The 19,692-nt window shown below is 43.2% G+C and overlaps 1 protein-coding gene across 11 annotated transcripts in view; it reads left to right on the plus strand.

The window, feature by feature from the left end:
* Positions 1-19,692, plus strand: part of Pde8b (phosphodiesterase 8B) — a 227,815-nt gene that overhangs the window by 95,439 nt on the left and 112,684 nt on the right. For 4 of the 11 annotated variants that reach the window (XM_040729128.1, XM_040729126.1, XM_040729125.1 and 1 more), the window contains exon 2: positions 7,760-7,843. The exons of the other annotated variants lie outside the window; for them this stretch is intronic. In XM_040729128.1, coding sequence (XP_040585062.1) covers positions 7,760-7,843 — 84 coding nt within the window. The remainder of the gene's footprint in view (positions 1-7,759; positions 7,844-19,692) is intronic. 11 annotated transcript variants of the gene reach the window in all.

Genomic DNA, 19,692 nt, shown 5'->3' on the forward strand with positions numbered 1-19,692 from the left:
GCACACATCATTGTAAGGGGCATTGCTCACTAATGCTGACCTCCATGAAACTATTAGATGGTTAGTGCTTAGCCCTCAGGAGCCTCATTTTACCTGAAAGTAAATATTGGATGTAGGGACTGGGAGATGACTCAGAGGTTAAGAGTGCTTGTTGCTCTTCCAGAGGACCTGGGTTCAATTCCCAGCACCCATCTTGGGTTGCTCACAATTCCAGAGGGTCTGACTCCCTCTTCTGGCCTTTGTAGGGACCTGCACACATATGACACACCTAACGTACACACAAAATTAAAAAAAATATTGGATATAAGATGTAAGTATAGAATAATAAAATGTTAAAGAATCCTTCTTGAATGTGTTAAGTACATTCTCCTTAAACAGGAAGCCCCTGACTTAATATGGCATAGTACTCATTGTACATATCATTTCTGTCCAGTGTTTTCCGCTTATCTCCATAGAGATTCTACTTCCTCTGCTATAACTCTAATCAGTTGCTCCAGTGATGGCTCTTTCTAGTCACTGCATGTCTGTATCTATCTAGGCAGTGGTTCTTACCACCACCTCCACCATCTCTGACTTCCTGGCTGACTATCCAGCTATGACCCTTATTATCCACTACAAAGGTGGCATGATAGAACACAGAAGAAGATTCTTAGAAAATTGCATTTAGAGAGTAAATGTTATCATCTTGTTATAAGATCACATATGCATATTTGTCTCATAGAGCTAACTTTATAAGATGAGATTTATGCCAACATGTTAATACTCAGATGCCTTTAGAAAAGGATTAGCAGGAGAGTTTTGTCATCTATGACTGGAGTTGTCAGATTACAAAGATTTCTTCCACATAAGCAGCCCTTTTCTGGATCTGTGTTTGTGCTTGTTATTTCTGTAGTGCCATGTTAATGTCCTTCAAAAGGTTTGCTAATCCATCTTTTGATGCTGTAACAAAATGCCTGGCTCTGGGAATTCTCTCAGTTTTGGTAGCTGAATGTCTAAGTTCCAGTGAGCCCTGTTGTGATGGCTGTTCTTGTTTGTCAATTTGACTATATCTGGAATGAACTACAATCCAGAAATAGAGGGCATATTTGTGATCCAGATCTTGAGGCTGGAAGACAACATGCCTTTGATTGGGATCTTGAAGCTGGAAGAAATATGCTTTTGATCTGGATCTTGATGCTGGGTGATGCACACCTTTAATCCTTAAGGTAGGAAGACACACATTCAATCTGGGCCAAATCTTATGTTGGAAGCCTTATTTGAGGACAGTGGGAAAAGGAAGGTTTTCTTTTTTTGCCTGGTTGTCCTTTCCTTGCTATCACATCCATTCCTTCACTGGTGTTGGAGGTTACGGCTTTGGGATTCCAGCATATACAGAACACCAGCTGAGATGCCCAGCCTCGTGGGACTGAGCAACTACTGGATTCTTGGATGTCCTATTCATAGCTAGCCAGCCATTGATAGACTTAGCCTATAAGTCATTCTAATAAATCACAGCACACACACACACACACACAGAGAGAGAGAGAGAGAGAGAGAGAGAGAGAGAGAAAGAGAGAGAGAGAGAGAGAGAGAGAGAGAGAGAGAAAGAGAAAGAGAGAGAGAGAGAGAGAGAGAGAGATTTTGGTACCAGGAGTGGGACATTGCTGTGATCCACCTGAAAATGGGAAGAATGTAGACTTAGGGAGTTTGATTAGAAAAGCAATTGAATGCTTTAAGTGGGGCTTAATGGGCCATCCTAGTAGGAACATGGAAGACAGTGGTGCTGAGGATGATTTGAAGTGTGTGGGGCTGGATCAAGAGGTTTCAGAGACAAAGAATTTTAGTATGTTGCCTAGAGGTTGTTCTTGTGATATTTTGGTGAAGAAAGTGGCTGCCCTTTGCCCCGTCCTAAGAGTCTGCCTGAGGCTAAGGTGAAGAGATTTGGATTAATTCTGTGGGCAGAGGAAATCTCAAAACAGCCTAATATAGACTCTGTCATGCAGTTATTAGTGGTAATTCTAATGAGGATTTATAACGAAAAGGAGCAAGCTGAGAAAGTAAAAACACAAAATGTACAGATTAAGGAGAAAAGGGGTACCAGGAACCGGAATGAAGTTAAGTTCTGTGTTCAAGGAGATCAATGGGTTAAGAAATGAAATTAAGGGATCTCAAGGCAAGATCCCACCCAGCTAATTTCCAACTTGTGAAAAGGAATAAAAGAAAAGCTTAGACCCAGGTATGGTGATGCACACTAATCCCAGAAAGCAGAGGCTGGTGGATCTCTGAGTTTGAGACCAGCCTGATCTACAGAGCTAGCTTCAGAACAACTAAGCTTAGGCAGTGAAGAACAGAAAGCTGGTAAAGATGGTGTTGAATGAGGGGGCCATGTCCCAGTCCCAGCAAGCAACAGAACCTGGCAGCTTCTGCCACATGGCTATGGCTTTAAAGTCAAGAACAGAAGAAATGACTTAGGTATATCCCTGAATGGAGGCCCAGAGAGGCCATTGCATGAAGCTGTGAAGCGAAGCCTGAATTGCCCTGAAGACCCCAAGATGCTAGAGATGCCAGAACCGTGGGATATCTGCCATGGAAAGCTGCTAAAAGGGAGTGAGTGGAACCAGCCCAGGAGAAAAGTGTGCTGCAGTCAACACAGCTGAACAGGGTTGGAGATCTGAAGAACATTTTGACATTGGATACGGAGATGCAGAGTGGAGTTTGCCCATCTTGTTTCAGTCTTGCTGTGGCTCAGTATTTCCTCACTATCCTCCCTTATCTCCATTTTGGAATGGCAATGTATATTCTGTGTTGTTATATGTTAGAAGTATGTTATCTGTTTTTTGTTTTTTTTTGTTTTGTTTTTCGAGATAGGGTTTCTCTGTGGCTTTGGAGGCTGTCCAGGAACTAGCTCTTGTAGACCAGGCTGGTCTCGAACTCACAAAGATGCGCCTGCCTCTGCCTCCTGAGTGCTGGGATTAAAGGTGTGTGCCACCACCGCCCAGTGTGATCTGTTTTTTGATTTTGAGTTTATAGAGGATTATAAATAAGAGATTGTATGAATCTCAGAAGAGACTTTGAACTTTGGACTTTCAAACATTGTTGAGACTATAAAAGACTGGGAACTTCAGAAGCTGGACTGAATGTATTTGTGCACTATGTTATAGCCACAAGCCTATGAGAGTCAGGGAGTGGAATTTGGAGATTTGAACAGGTATGGACCCTATAAACTCATGTGTTTGAATGTTTAGCCAATAGGGAAAGCATTTTTAAGAGGTATGGTCTTGTTGGAGTATGACATTATGGATGTGGGCTTTGAGATCTCACATATGCTCAAACCATGCCCAGTGTGACAGGTCAACTTTCTGTTCCCTGTGGATCAAAATGTAGAGCTCTCTGCTCCTTCTCCAGGACCATGTCTGTCTGCATGCTGCCATGCTTCTCATCATGACAATAATGTACTAAACCTCTGAAATTGAATGCCAGCCACAAATGTTTTCTTTATAAAATTTTTCATGGTCATGGTGTCTCTTCACAGCAATAGAAACCCTGTGTTAGTTGCTTTTCTCATTGTTGTGACATAATACCCAAAAGAAGTAATTTGAAGAAGGAAGGGTTCATTCTGGTTCATGATAATTGGATACAATCCATCTTGGCAGGGAAATCGTAGTGGCTCTGTGCTGATAGGAGCTGATTACACTGCATAGTCAGGAAGCTGACCCATTTCCTCTAGCTAGACTAGAGGACTCCCAAAGAGTCAAGAACTTCCCAAAACAGAGCCATTAGATGTGGCCCATGTTTGAGCACATAAGGCTGCAGGGAACATTCATATCCCATTCATAAAAAATCCAATCAGCTTGACCTCAGGTGAGGGTTGCCTTGGTTGTATTACATCATGGAAGATAGCATCATGGTGGACAGGATGAGAGAGAGCCAGAGACTGGGAAGGGGGCTGGCTCACTCTTTATATAATAACATACTATTATAACTACTGCCTTACTCCATATGGTAATTCGAATGTAATTGACCTCTACAAGCTCATTGGGAGTGGTACTATTAAGACGTGTGACCTTGTTGGAGGAAGTGTGTCATTGTGGAGTCTCCTATGCTAAAGCTATTGTTGTACTTTAAGAACAGTGGCCTCTGAGTGCCATAGAGTTCAAGCAGAGTGATTTTTTTATTAGAGAAAGGGAAGTGGGGAGACTGGCCTCCGGAGACAAGAGCAGCAGGAGAGAGGAGAAAGGGAAGAAGGGGGAGAGAGAAGGGAACAGAGGGAGAAAGAAAGAAGGATGGGAGGTGGGCAGGGCCCTTTTAAAATGTAACATAGTGAATGTGCACAGGTGGTTCTCTTAGTGGCTGCAGCTGAGGGCGTATTCTGTCAGAACCCCAAGGGCAGGCCAGCACAGATGCTTGAATCCTAACAGCTATGCCTAGTTCAGACCATTTCCTGTTGCCCCGTGGGTCAAGATGTAGAACTCTCAGCTCCTTTTCTGCATGCCACCATCTTCCACCCTATGATGATGGACTAAATCTCTGAAAATGTGAGTCACCCCAATGAAATGTTTTTCCTTTATACGAGTTGACATGATCATGGTGTCTCTTCACAGCAATAGAAAGCCCTAACTAAGACACTCTGTACCAGCAGTAATTCCTCCCAAAGATAATTGACCCGCTAAAGGGTTCTGCCACCCCCTAACATTGGCACACTGGGTATTCTACACTCAACATGTGAGCGTTTGGAAGACAAACCAAACTCAAAACCATAGGAGAAGCATCTTCTAATGGTGCCATCAACTTTGAAAACTTTTACATGCTTATTTTCTGGGGATTTTCCTAGATTTATTCCTGTGTCAGTAAAAATTAATATCCCCTGTTTCACACCCAGAATTTAAACTTACTTTAATTAGCTATGTTTTTGAAAGATGTGTTTTATTTTAATCTAGTTTATTATTGTTAATTGTCTAATATTTTACCTGCTCTTTTCTCTTTATTCTCTTTCATCCATTTTACAGGAAACGAAAGATCAGAGATGCTGAGTGTGATTGGGACGTTGCTAGCCCCACACCATGTCTCTGCCTCTTTAAACACTTCAGACTTCCCAGTGAGCCTGTTTCCCTCATAGAAGAGGTTACTCCATGACACTACACCTTTAAAAAAATCACTACTTTAATTACTTTGGAAAGGCACTTCAGGCTCTTTGTTTCTTAAATAGACTACAGACACTCTCATATCCCGAGGAGTTCCAGGGAGCCCGGGAAGCTCTTTCTCCCTTGCTTGAGTTTGGAAAGGAATGATGTGGGGGGGGGCACTGAACTTACCAGAGCCATTTTTTGGTGCTGGTACTCTTGTGGGATGGTCACTGCTTACCAGTCTCAGTGGTTTCTGTGAACTGGAGTTTCTTCCCTTATTATAAGCACAGTTTGTTAAGACTCATGTTTGCCTCTATCCCAAAAACAAAAATTCAATGGGTCTGGTATTCTCGGGTCATTGTTTTGCATTTCCATACTGTGGTTAGATTGTGGTAGGTAGAAACTTGATCCTTGGCTAAAGGCAGGAGATATCATTTGCATTTATCAAAACATCGTAGTCTTTAATGATGGCCTGGCTCAGGACTATCTATTACAGCTTTTAAATGGCTGTACTCCTACAACATTGGTATCGTGGAGCCAAGTATCTGAAGAATTTATCAGTTCTCATAGCAAGACTCTGCACTGTTTTTTAAAGAAAGATGTATTTTTCAAAAATTTGAGCAGTCAATTTTACACATCAATGTCAATGCTGGAAATACTATATAATGTCAATCTTTGCCATTTTCATTTCTCTTTTTTTATGACAAATACTAGCTTAAGTTGTTATCTTATAAACATGACCCAGGGCTGGGGAGATGGCTTGCTGGATGGTACCTGTCACCAAAGTTGGTGATCTGAATCACATCTCCAAGATCTACTTTGGGGAAAAAGAGAAAAGACTGATCCCCACAAGTTGTCCTCAGGCCTCCACGTGCATGGCCTTGCAAATAAAGTCTAATTAATGAAAATCACTGCCCCAAGTTTAATGAAGGTATGAACTCAGCGACAGTGAAGCTGTGTTTTGTGCTACTTTGTGAAGTCATTTTGACTGCCTTCTTGAACTGTTTTCTTCCATCCATAATTATATTTTCGTGTCACATTTCACTAACTTCTGGCGACTATGTGGAGGTGTGACAAGTGTACATGTAATAAAAGTAAGAAGAGGGAGTCTAGATGCAATGGAGATACCATCTAAAAAGTATGCTTGAGGGGTTCTACATGTCCAGTTCTTAGCTGTGTGAAAATAGGGTAATTGTCTTATTCCATTTAAAGTCTTGAGTGAGAGTGGCTATTCTGAGTCACCATTCTGAGTCACTTATTGTATTTTTATTGTATTTTTTGCCACGTCTTGCCTTGCGATACTCTGTCATGCATTGCTCCTTTAACCCTCCTAGGGCCTGTAATGCTCCTGTCTCCCCGGCTTCTGTGTGGTGTTGTCACAAGCAGTGGGAAGAACCTCGGCCTTTAAGCTAGGAGGTCTGCACTGGGTCAGGGACATGTATCAAGTCTTTTCCATATGTTGCTTTATTTATCATTGTAAATCATTATAGGACCCAGAGAGGCCCTATAACTGGTTGGTGACAAAGGTAGAATTTGAATACAGGTCTTTTCTCCAAGGCTGCTATCAACCCACTGCTCTGTCCCACCTCCATGCTCTCTGAGCCAGTTTGGGGGGATTTCTGAACGCGGAAAGTGACAGTCTTAGTGTTATGGGACACAGATGCGAGAAGGCATACACAGCCTGCTGTCATCTGGGTCTGCACTGTACTTGAGCAGCGTGGCCAGTGCAATGCGGGCAGTGCCTTCTTCCTCCTGTGTGTGCTTCCTTCTTCCCGAATAGAGGTAGCAGTGTCTCCCATCAGGACCAGCTTTGTCTTGATGCCCAGCATGTGCCCCAGCTCTGGAAGGGTATGCAAGGAAAGGCACGCCCCGAGGGCTGTACCTGTGCCAGGATGTGCTTGAGGCCTGTGCGTTGTTACTCTTGTGGTACCTCAGCCTGCATACCGACCAGACTTCTGGAGGGATGGCAGACCATGTGGGCTATCACTCCCGGTTCCTCTTCTCTGACACCTGCAGGTGACTTTGCTGTGCTTACCAAGATTCCTATTGGTGGTCAAGATCCAGCATTGTGGACATTTTAAATGTCCAGTTCCCTACAGACCAGTGCTCATAAAACACAGTGGCCTACTTTGAAAAGCGACACAGAGTGGAAACCACCATGTTTTAGCTGAATACTGAACAGCAATAAAATTATATTTCCAAAAATGATGTGGCAATACCAAATTTCTGGAAGTTTCTAAGTACTCTGCTCAATTTCTGTCTGAATCTTACTGTCAGTTAACAGTTTCCAGACCAGGGCATTCCCTGCAGACTTTACTTTGAGATGCTGGCCCAGAGCAACCCTGATGGATTAGGTGGCTCATATGTGACTTCTGTCCACCTGGGGTAGATCTAGAATGGTGCGTGTGGTTGTAGACTAGAGGTTCAGGCTCCAGGCACAGTGCCTATGGAAACACCAGTTTCCGGTGGGCCCATAATTCCTCTACCTTTGTGACATGACCCCCACTTCAGCTCCCCCTTCCATTCTGTTTTCCATTGGGTCTGGGCACAAATCTGCATGGTCCATGGCTCTGAGAGGGCCTTGCCAGCATCCTCCATCCCACGTAAATGCTGTCTGCTGCATAATAAATTCTATTTCCATCTTGTTCTCTATTGAGGTCCCAGTTGAACACTTCGCATGTCCCCATGTCCCCCTCCCTGAGGAGCCACAGACTTCATGCTCGTCCTTTCAAGTCTGTGAGGTAGGTGGAAGTTCTACTCAGCTTCTCAGCTGTTGTATTCAGAACTGTGAGCATCCTTGCAGAGGGTGTGGGCATCAAGGGCAGCATTCCACACAAGGCCTGGGGATGTGCTATTCCTTGCTTCTGCTTTTGGAGGGAATGCATTTGGCGACTACCAGTAGGAGGGAATAGGGGAAGGGAAAAGAGCCACTGCCCTGTCTGCCGGGAGACTTCGCTTTCCCCCCACTAGTGTGTGATCTTACACGTGTTCCACACATACTTAGGTCCAACTCAACAACTCGTAACAGGAAAGGTTGAATGAAATGATGCCCTAGGGACCTTTTAATTCTCAGACTTTTGGAAGCCATTCTTCATCCTAAGGTCAGGTCTCTGGAAAAGCATTTTGCAATAGTAAAAGAGAGGGCCTAGAGCAACTCATATTTTCTGTGGCATTGGGGTGAGGTGAAGTTAGCTAACTTAGAAACTGGCCTTTCTGGTTTGGTGAATTATTCAACTGTGCTGGGGTTACGGATTAGAGAAAGAGCATATGCCCTATTGGCCCAGCCAATTGAGATTACAAGTATTAAGCACTGTTTCATTTCCGCTTCACTGTGGAGCTCAGTAAGGGTTTTGCAACAGCATGCGGGAGAGGCCATTGTCATGATGCACAGCTAACTGCCTGCTGTGCTGAAATTCTTGTACATTACACAGATTCAGCATCTGTCATCTCCATAGGGCATGCATTGTGAGAGAAAGGGATTACAGACCACTCATGTCATATCAACATGGTATCTTTAGTTCTCCTGGAACCTACATTTTAGTCAAGGAGCAAAGGGATCATTACTTACGAAGGAGCGAAGCAATCATCTACTTACCAAGGAGCCTCTCATGTGTTTTAAGGACGTATTAAATGAAACACCCACTTATCAAAAATCTGTGTTAGTTGCAGCCGATGGATCCTGGCATCAGGTGCTGGACAACACCCTGTTACAGCCGACTGTGTATTGGTATCTGTGGGGCTGGACATGGCATCTGTCTTTTAGAGTCCTTCTGCCCTCAACAGTGATCAAATTACAGTGTGATAGACCTCATGGCAGATGGAAGAAAATAAGAATTGGGAGGGGACTCCCAGGTGAGAGACCATCACATACATTTTAGGCTCTTAGCTGTTTGGGTTATAAAGGCCCAGGAAGGTATGTGGAGTTACCTAGAGTTCACGGAATAGTGTTCTTCCTCTAGCAAGGGATAGAACACTGGCCCCAAACCCTTCTCACGACCTGTGGTCTTTGGAATTTGATGAGCAGAATGTAGACTCTAGTTGTTTTGATTTGCATTTCTGGATTGCTAGCAAGGCTAAGTTGTGTTGCATAATTTCTACAGCCTGTTTATATGCTGCTTTTGTGAACCACTTGTCCCTTTCTTGACCTACTTTTAATTAGGATGCGTGTCTTTTTCATTTTTGTCTTATTGGAACTTTTAAAATTTGAATAAGAGCACCAGTTCTTTTTATATCATGCATTTCTTGTGTTTTGTTCTCAGTTTATTTTCTATTCTATGTTTTGCTTCTAATATATTTTTACTACTAAATTTTAATGTTTTCCCTCTGGGCTTAAGTTTTTAATTTGTCTGCTTTGTTCTTGTTTGGTCTGGTTTTGGAGTCAGGGTCGCAAACTGGCCTGGAACTCACAGTCTTCCCCATCATCCAAGGGCTGAAATTAGGGATGTGAGAGCTAACATTTCTAGATTTTTTTAAAAGGTAGATTTATTTGTTAATCTATATGTGTGTACACCTGCATGAGTGTATTTGCACTGTGTGTGTAGGAGCCTGTGGCATCAGATTTCCCTGGAACTGGAGTCACAAATAGTTATGATGAGTCAATTTGTGGGTGCTAGGACCCAAACATGTGTCTTTGCAAGAGTACGAAATGCTCTTAATCACTGACCCATCTCTCCAGCCCCTTTTGTCCACTGGGATCTGAATTCGGGTCCTCATTTCTGAGCAGCAAATGTTCTTAACCACTGAGACATCTCTTGTCGCACCTGCTGTGCGGCCTGCATCCGAGAATGTAGCGAGGTGGTCGGGATAGATGACACAGAGACCGGTCGGTTGCTTTAAGAAAACTTTATGCTTCCCAAGTCAGCTTAGGAGGAGACCCCAGACCCCTTAGGAGAGAGCTCTCAGGAGAAGTCTCTCCAAGAAAAAAGAGCTTCCCTTTTTAAGGACTTCTGCCATCCATCTACATATAATTCTTTCCAGACTTCTCACCCTCCTGGCTGGTGGCCCCAGAATCGGGGAGACACCCCAGAGGGGACAGGAAGAGGCATCTAGCCATAGGGGGTGTGAAAGTCATGGTATCTCAGTGAGCGAGCCCTTATCTGAGCCCTATCAAGAGCTTTAAAGCACTGAATTGTTTTCAGTAAACATTACACAGCTGCCTGCTCCCAGGCCGAAGGGGAAGTGGGTTTCTGCTCAAGGTCTGGTGTCCCCACAATCTCTGATTTTAATATTATTTTTAGCAAAAACCTGGACCCTTAAATGATGCATTTGCTTATATCATTTTTCAAAATATCACTGCATTTTTTCATTAAGATTTTAATCTATCTAGAACTAATTAGGGTACATAATGGAACTGATCTAAAAGTTTTCTTTACATAGTTAACCAGTTATCCTAAAATTATTATTGAAAACATTGCTCCATTTCATTCTTTTCATGGTGGGTTTGAAGTCAAAATGATTTTTTTGTTTTTGTTTTTGTTTTTGTTCTTTGAGACAGGGTTTCTCTGTGTAACAGTCCTGTCTGTCCTGGGACTTGCTCTGTAGACCAAACTGACTTCAAACTCGCTAAGCTCTGCCTGCTTCTGTCTCCCAAGTGCTGAGATTAAAGGCGTGCACCACCACCCAGCTGAAGTCAAAATGTTTTAATTTTAATAAAACTCAATAGATTTTTTTATTTCGTGGGTCACACTTTTATAATTAATATATATATATAGAGAGAGACATAGCAATAATGTAAATGAAGCACACAATTTATAAGCAGCATCTTTTATAAAATTAAGCATCAAAGTAGGTCTGCGAACTCAGAAACATGAGTCACCCGGGCCACATTCCTGGCAGACGCAGGGGACTGGAGTGAGAGGAGCAGCTGCAGACAGTGACATCAGCTGGCCCCGAGAGCTGAGGACCCCAGCCATTGTCTTCATCCAAACATAGCAGCAGCCACTGGCACCAGGAGAACCAGGGCCTTTACAAGAGCCGACCGGTAGACAGTGAAGACACGAGAGAAATATGCCAGTAAGGCTGACAAGAAACTGCAATCTAACATTTCAAAATAATGTAGAAGGAATTAGTGAAATGATTAAAAGTGATAAATAAAAAATGAGTTCAAATGAGAAAAGCACAGATTAGATAATAGATGGGAATGACTAAGAGGTGGAAATTTAAAAACTTTTTAAAAAGTTTAAAAGAAATGAAGATCTAACTGGAAGAAATATAAGAGTGAATATACACCCTGTGGGGAGCACTGGATGGTCATGAACTCACTTACTGGAACAAGATCAAGCCAATAAAATCAATTATTCAACATCCCAATGGGTAGCACTAACTGAAATCAGTGGGTGTCAAAAGCAGAGAGGACACGAAGGGAGGAGGAGTATGCTGGGTGCCTGGGGGAGTAGAGGAAGGTAAATGAAGTGGGGATGATCAGGATACATTGCTTACAGGTGTGAAGGTGTCAGAGAACAAATGAAAGATATTCTATTTTAAAAAGAAGGCATTGGATGGTCAATAGAACCGGGGACAGAAGACGGTGATTTGAAAAGGGTTTGAGAGTCTTGATAGGAATATAGGGAGGAGAGCCACACGATGACCAATGATCCTGTATAAGATATTTCTGTATAGAGAGAATATCTCCTTTTCCCCTGGTGGGTCCCATATATGCAGCACTTGTGTCTGTGCCAAGTAGTGAGGTTTCTGAAAACAAACAAATCACATTATTTACTGGCAAAAAACTAGTGTGAGCAATATTAGTATGATAGTTAAGTAAAACAATTGTCCCATAAACAACAAAAAAAAAGAAATCATTTGTGGACCCAGCAAGAAGACCAAGTAATTAATAAGGGAAAGAAAACTAGATTGACTTCAGACCATGACAGCAAGGCTTTAAGCCACAGTCAATAGAGAAACACGTTCATGATATAGAAGAGAGCGATGCGAGTATTCTGTCTCTAGCCAGGCTGGCATTCAAGTGTTAGCCTGCGGAGCAGCCACTTGGATGAGCTGCCACAATTCTTCCTTAGTGTGTCTTTCCACGGCCACCTGACTGGAGCTCTGGCCTGGGAAGCCCATTGGAATGTAGGATGTTGCTGCCTCTGTTCAGACCCCTGGCTTCTGGTACTCTCCTAAGTGCATCTGCCCAGGTGTCGTCACTCAGGCCCCATCATTTGAGCTGTGGCTGTTTCAGATTCCTGATTTAGGGGAGCCACATGACAATGCAGTACAATGCAGTAAGAGTTTGTGCGGTCCATTCTCCACCCAGGGGATGTGTGGTCTGTTCTCCACTTGGGAGATGCATCTCATCGGAGATCTTTCTGTTACTAACAAGGGGATTGATTTGTTTCATTGGGATTCTGCTTTAAGTTAATGAGAAGAAAATAAAAGAAACAGGAAATTTATCAGCTCTCTGAGCTGAAAGGTCCAGAGGGGGCTATAGCTCCTAGTGAGGCTTGATCTGGTGACCTGATGGTATCACAGAGTGTGTGTGGCTCCCTGCCATTCTCCTCCATGATAAAGGAATTTTTCCATAGTGTTGAAATTTATGAAAATGATATCTTGGCCATTCTGGCCAAGTGATCTGTCCACATCTCCACCACAACAATCACCTAGCTACCAGCCCAGCAATGCCTTTATTTGTCTAGAAAAGCCCAAGTTTTTCACTACAGTGGCTACCTGCAACCTGCCGATGGTATTGACAGGGAATGAGAACATAGCAGTTGTACACCAGTCTGACAGCTGGGGAACCAGCATAGGACCAATCCAGACAGACTTCTTGAACGTGGGTGTCAGCCAGGATGCCTGAGCAGTCTATAAGGCTGCTGGCATTGGAACCAGTATGTATCTCCAGTGCACAAATGAACTTCGGGGAGTTTATTCCCCATGGAGGGATACTCTCTTAACCTAGATACACTGGGAGGGCCTAGGCCCTGCCCCAAAGGACTTGACAGACCTTAATGATCCCTCATGGAAGGCCTCACTCTCCCTGGGGAGTAAATGGGGGATGGGATGGGGGCCAGTGGGGGGCATGGGGGATGGGAGGGAGAGGGAACTGGGATTGATATGTAAAATAAGATTGTTTCAAATTTAAATAAAATTTATTAAAAAATTATAGTAGTTGTGAGCAAGTAGCTTGTCTGAACTGTTCACACACATGTGGTGGGGTCGACCTAGGGTGTTCTCAGTGTCGAATTCAAGAGATATGAGGCCACTCTCTTGGATGCTGGAGTGTGACAAGAGCTTGGCACTGGAACAGAGCCCTGCCCCTTTCTGGAGAAGGCATTTTAATGCTGTATGTACAGACAGGTGGAACCCCAGGGGTATGAGAATGAGCAAGCGGGCAGAGGCTTACAGCAGGAACAAAAGGGGGCTTGGCCTTCCCTGCTGGCCCAGACGAAGGCACATAGCCAGCCTGTTTTCCTGCCAAGAGATCTCAATGGATCCAAGTACAACTGGCTGCAAACTGGAGCCATTTTAAAAGAGTAATGTACTTTGGTCAAATATAAATTGGTCTTTTGGGACTCACTTACTCTCTGCTGTACTTGGGGAGCTTTCCGAGTTTGTTCTCCATCAATGAGTGCATTCATTCTGTACCCCATTTCCACCTCCTGGAGACTCTGGGAGGTGGGGCTGTACTGTCATCATAAGTACCCTTTCTTAGGGCCAGCATCGTCTGTAAATAGTCTGCTTCATTGATGGCATTTCCACCCCTCCACATCTTTAAAATAATGTAAGGAAGCAATAAGATAATGGGAACTGCCTCGTTGGTGTCACACAGCCCAGACATGATGGGGTATTGTCTTCCATCTGCGTTAGCTAAAGGAAAGGGGCTATGAACTGGGTTTGCATCTCTGGGGACCTTCCCCGGAGAATACCTGCAGATTTGGGGGGACTTCTGTCATTTTTGCTAAGTTTCCATAATTGCTGAGGATTTAGCTGTTCACTTAGGTTTTATGTCTTTAAGATGTAACTGTAGGAGTTTGAGGGATGGTTCAGGGGTTAAGAGCACTGGCTGCTCTTCCAGAGGACCTGAGTTCAATTCCCAGCACCCACATGGCAGCTCATATCTGTCTGTAACTCCAGTTTCAGGGGCCTGACACCCATGGTAAAAACACCAATGTACATAAAATAAAATATATAAAAGAAAATAAAGGTAAAGCATTAAAAAAAGATGTATCTGTAAGCACTTGGAAATATGATTATTTTGACTAAGTAAGAAAAAGCACTTCTCAAAGTGGGCATTTGCATTTTGCAGATGATTTCACAAGGGCTACTTTTAAATAGGATTGATTTCAATAAATTGATCTTTCCATAGGAGCCAGCATTCCACAGACATTCGTCACCCCTGGTGTCCACGCGGACTAGCTGATGGTTGCGGTTCATCCTTGCATGAGTTCAGAAAGGAAGCGGGATGGGTTCTTAGTGGGGAACCAGATGTGACCCAAAGTTCAGTGCTGCCTCAGGGTCATCGAGCCCTTCCTGTAAGGTCATCTTGCAGCCAAGCATGGAAGACATTTCTCTCTTGGTTCTCCAAGGCTGCACCAACTTACCAATGATAACAATGAGGACAGAGGCAGCATGGGTAATTAAAATCCACAGGAAATCTTGAAGCTCATTTCTAGCAGATGGTCTCTTTACTTGCCCATCAATTGTTTATAAGAACTGCTGACCATGGATCAAGATGGACTGATTTGAATTCCATCCTTCCTGGCCTCTTTCCTCTTCAGTTAGGGTTCAGGAGAAATGAAAGTGTCAATGGCAGGTGACAGAACAGATGAAGACCAGAAACTAATGCTTGGGTTTTTCCACAGTCTGAGTAATTGGATCTCAAGTAATGAGAAGTGGACTGTTCTTTGTGTGTTCTCTGAAATACAGCGTAATGTTAAAAGCCTGAAGTCATCCAGCCGTGTCTATTAGCAACAGTGTCCCTAATAAAAGGAAAGAAGTTGGTTGAGAGATGCCATATTTTAGCCATTGCCTTTGACTTCCTCTGCTCTTCAGGTCAGACTGTGAGTTTGCTCGTTGGTTTCTTAGGATAAGCCTGACTTTACACTCAGCCTAGAACTCTGCGAGAGAACTGCTGTGTGGATATTCGCTTGGTGCCTTGGTGCTGGAGATGTGTGCATGATGGACAGCTTTCTGACACATCGCAGTGCATTGCACAGCCTTTATTCCTCAGAAGTTAACTCTCTAAGGCTCCTGTGCTGGCCTCCATTACACACTTGTCATTTCGTGGGTTATAATCAAGACTTTGAGTTTCCAGTCTAACGCATTATCAATATCAAGCTGATACTGAGATATCTTTTCTCACGCAGTAGATGGCATGACTGTATTGCATGAATGATTTCTTTTTATTGGATTTTCATGTGGGAAGTCACTTCTCCATCAGATCATGCTGGTCAAATTTCTGATATTTGATTAACATGACCTCAATGTGTATCTTTCTACTGCCCCAGAACTGATGAGATTTTCTAGGCTGGGGGTGGGAGCGGCATCTTCTTTTCCTATCACTTAACAAGACTCACCAGCAGCAATGATTCCATTTCTTAAGGAAAGACAGCTTCTCCTACCACAGAGACAGTAGGGAATGGAGAGGTGACATGGTGTGGTTGGTGCCATCACCTCCTCCTCTTGCCCTGGCAGCTTGATCTCATTGTAGTCTTGGTGGCAAGCATCTGTACTGAACTGCTTGAGCTGGGTTTCCCAAACTCAGTATTCCCACTCAATCTTTTGTATCTCTTTGATGAGTTGCCTTGAAGTTTTTTAAAGAGATCATTCTGGAACAAACTGAAGTATAAATAAATCCACAATTAAGAGCACAGTCTTGCCACTAAGGCATCTCAGCTACAGCCGTTTGGGTGAGTTACCCACCCTTCCTACATGTTGCTTCAGCCATGAAAAGGCCCATGTTGGGATTGTTGTAACCATGCCATGAGATGGTGCACAATGGAGATCATCAGCCTGCTCTTGCCCGTGGGAGCACAGAACAGTCACACATCTCTAGCAAGGCCCTGCAATCTCAGCCCAATTTCCTATTATTTTATTTTACCAGGTTTCAGAGAAACTATCTGTATTTTTAAAATAGTATCTTATCTTTATCAAAAAAGGCTTGACTGGGAAACAAAATAGTATGTGTAAAATATTTATACAGTGTCTAATAGTTAATGTTAACCCCCAAATCACAAAGAGGCTCGTCTCTACAAGATGTACCATATTTTACTTCGCAATATTTAAGCTATATAATTAGAAAGTATGCAGTTTATCAAAGAACTTACTACTCACTGATTTAAAAACCAGGTCCTTGAATGTATATATTTGAAGAACCCCTGTGTGAAGACATACCTCTCCCCTCCCTAGTCTTCCTGTAGAACCACCTGCCTCTACTGAGACCGTGTCAGCATTTGAGTCATCACAACATAGTCTTAAGTGATTTTTGCCATTGTCTTAAATTCTTAGACATTTTATCCAAATGGTAATCTAAAGTATTTACTCTTTTAAAACTACCATGTTGTTGTTATCTTTTAACTCAGTGTTTGCTTGGGTGCTTTGTTCATTTTGGCTTGGCAGTCAAGGTCAATTTATTTGATAGCTGTGCAGTAAACCCTTTTTTTCAGTTTTACCTACTGATAGATGTTAATGGATTGTGAATTGGGCAGTTTGTAAATGTTTTTATAGCTAATGGTGATTCTAATGATCTTAAATGCCTCTTGATGTCCCCTAAAAGACTCTGGCATAGAAGGCCCAGCTGTAGAATGAGCACTTATTAGTCTTCACTAGAAACCCCTGGAACTGCTTTATCAAAGTGTCAGAACCAATGTACACATCTCCAGCAATGTTCAAGCTTCATTGTGGGGTCTACCATCTCCCCGTAAGCTAGTTTGCTGTCTTAACTAGTCTATATATTGAGACCTTTGGGTGTAAAATTATATCATATTATAGTTTACAATCTTTTCTTCATCTGGTTACTAACAAGGTGAATACCACTTTATACTTGTATTCCCATTCTTGTGGAATTTTTTTCAAATCCTTTGATATTCTTCTCAGTTGCCTTTTTGTTGATTTTAAATACTTTTAAATATATGTTCTAGTTACTAATATTTGTTGGTTTTCTATATCTTAGGTTTTATTCCTCCATGGACTATTCCCCTTTTGTCTTTGTTTTTTTTTTTTTTTGGTAAATAGAAATTATAATTTTAAAGTCAAATTGGTTAATCTTTTTAATGATTATCACTTTTGATGAGAAGATACTTCAGTATTTATATCCATGTGATAAAACACACCATGAAATTAATATAAAACCCAAAGCATCAGGGCCTATACACAAAGAATATTGCCTATCATTTTTGATTTTTACTCAACTTCCTCCTGTATATGTGTAAGAAATAGTGGACTACAAAGAACTTGTATTGGTCTTTGTTATAATTTAGGGATATTGTTTTGCACGAATAACTCTCCAAGTAGCTTCCCTTGCCTGATCATAAACAACCTGTGTCTGCATCCATGTCCAACAGCTGAGGGTGGGTAGACTTTGGGGCTTCCGCACTGTACCTGTTGGTACATGTAATAGAGACTGCGGGAGAGGCCATGAAAGAGAACGCTGACTGGCATGTCTCCTCAGCAGAGGAGACTCGAACCTCTTAACCCTTGTGCACTCACAGAGATAAAATGTAGTATTGATAGGGCCCTGTACTTGGATCCCTTCCTGTAGAGCTGGAAGGAGGAATTGATTCATTTAAAAAGTCTCCCTGGAGATTTCTTATGTAAAGGGCAGATGCAGAACGTCTAGACAAGAGATAGAAGTGGGAAGGGAATGGAATCAAGGGCCTCCCGTCAACCTCTTGAGCTCCGAAGTGTGCAGGGTTTCAGAGGTGCCAGGAAGTACTGGAGAGCCGACAGCCAGATCAGTGCCCGCAGAGTGCTAGGGGTTGTGTGAGGGCACAGCCAGCATGGAGGCCATGGGTGAGGGGACAAGAGTAAGTACAGGGTGTCTGGAGGTAATGAACACAGTTCTCAACAGGAGGTATTCAAAGTGAAATACGGTTCCCAAGTTGGAATTGGCTTCCCAGGTTCACATGGTATCACTCCAAGCTTTTAGTGTTGGGGTCTGTCTTCCTGCAAGCTGGAGACTGGAGGGGGTCCATTCAAAACACACAGGCAACACAACCGAGTTGTCACAAGGACTGATGGTGGCCCGAGGGCATCTTGAGATGATTAACTGCTGTTTAATATTTAAGATCTGTTTCAAAGGAGGGCGGAACAAAAGGAAGCACAAGCTGCTGAGCATGGGACGTGGCGGGGAGGGCTTTCACTCCTCATCTCAGCTTCCTTCCGGTTTGAGGACAGCTGTAAAGATTGACGCCGAGTTACTCACCAAGTTCCCAGGAGCGGAAACCACTGAGAGATACAGCAGTCAGTATCAGAGACGGTACCACCATGAACGGTGAAACAGCAAGCTTAAGTAGCTGCGCTTTCTCTCACACACCATGCGGCACTGTTAGGCAATGTGCTGGAGCTCACGGCTGTTGAAGGGAAGTCAAGCAGCGTCCTTCCTCCATGCATTTGTTCGTCTGGTCATTATGCTGTATTTGCCATTTGCTTTCCCTCTGTCAGTAGTTCCCACTCAGAGAAGTATTTTGCTTTGTATCATTTTGTTGTTATTAAATCTATGTTCTTGTCTGTTAGGAGGTGCGCAAGCCAAATGTTTAGTTTTCTTGTCAGAAACGAGATCATAGTAACTAAGAATCCTACACTATAGTGACCATTATCTCCAGAATGAAAGACTCCTGTGTGTGTCCTCTCCCAGCTCTCCTCACACACTGTATACAGTCACTGTGAACAAGGTCACTCTCTCCTCACACACTGTATACAGTCACTGTGAACATTCACTCTCGTCACACATTGTATACCGTCACTGTGAACACTGTCACTCTCCTCACACACTGTGTACAGTCACTGTGAACACTGTCACTCTCTCCTCACACACTATATACAGTCACTGTGAACACTGTCACTCTCTCTACTCACACACTGTAACACAATCACTGTGAACACTGTCACTCTCCCCTCACACACTGTATACAGTCACTGTGAACACTGTCACTCTCCTCACACACTGTGTACAGTCACTGTGAACACTGTCACTCTCTCCTCACACACTGTATACAGTCACTGTGAACACTGTCACTCTCTCCTCACACACTGTAACACAGTCACTGTGAAAACTGTCACTCTCGTCACACATTGTATACAGTCACTGTGAACACTGTCACTCTCCTCACACACTGTGTACAGTCACTGTGAACACTGTCACACGCTCCTCACACTATTCAGTCACTGTGAACAAGGTCACTCTCTCCTCACACACTGTATACAGTCACTGTGAACATTCACTCTCGTCACACATTGTATACCGTCACTGTGAACACTGTCACTCTCCTCACACACTGTGTACAGTCACTGTGAACACTGTCACTCTCTTCTCACACACTATATACAGTCACTGTGAACACTGTCACTCTCTCCTCACACTGTATACAATCACTGTGAACACTGTCACACTCTCCTCCCACTCTATACAGTCACTGTGAAAACTGTCACTCTC

The sequence above is a fragment of the Mesocricetus auratus genome, unplaced genomic scaffold (genome assembly GCF_017639785.1).
Source record: "Mesocricetus auratus isolate SY011 unplaced genomic scaffold, BCM_Maur_2.0 Super-Scaffold_100020, whole genome shotgun sequence".
Lineage (NCBI taxonomy): Eukaryota > Metazoa > Chordata > Mammalia > Rodentia > Cricetidae > Mesocricetus > Mesocricetus auratus.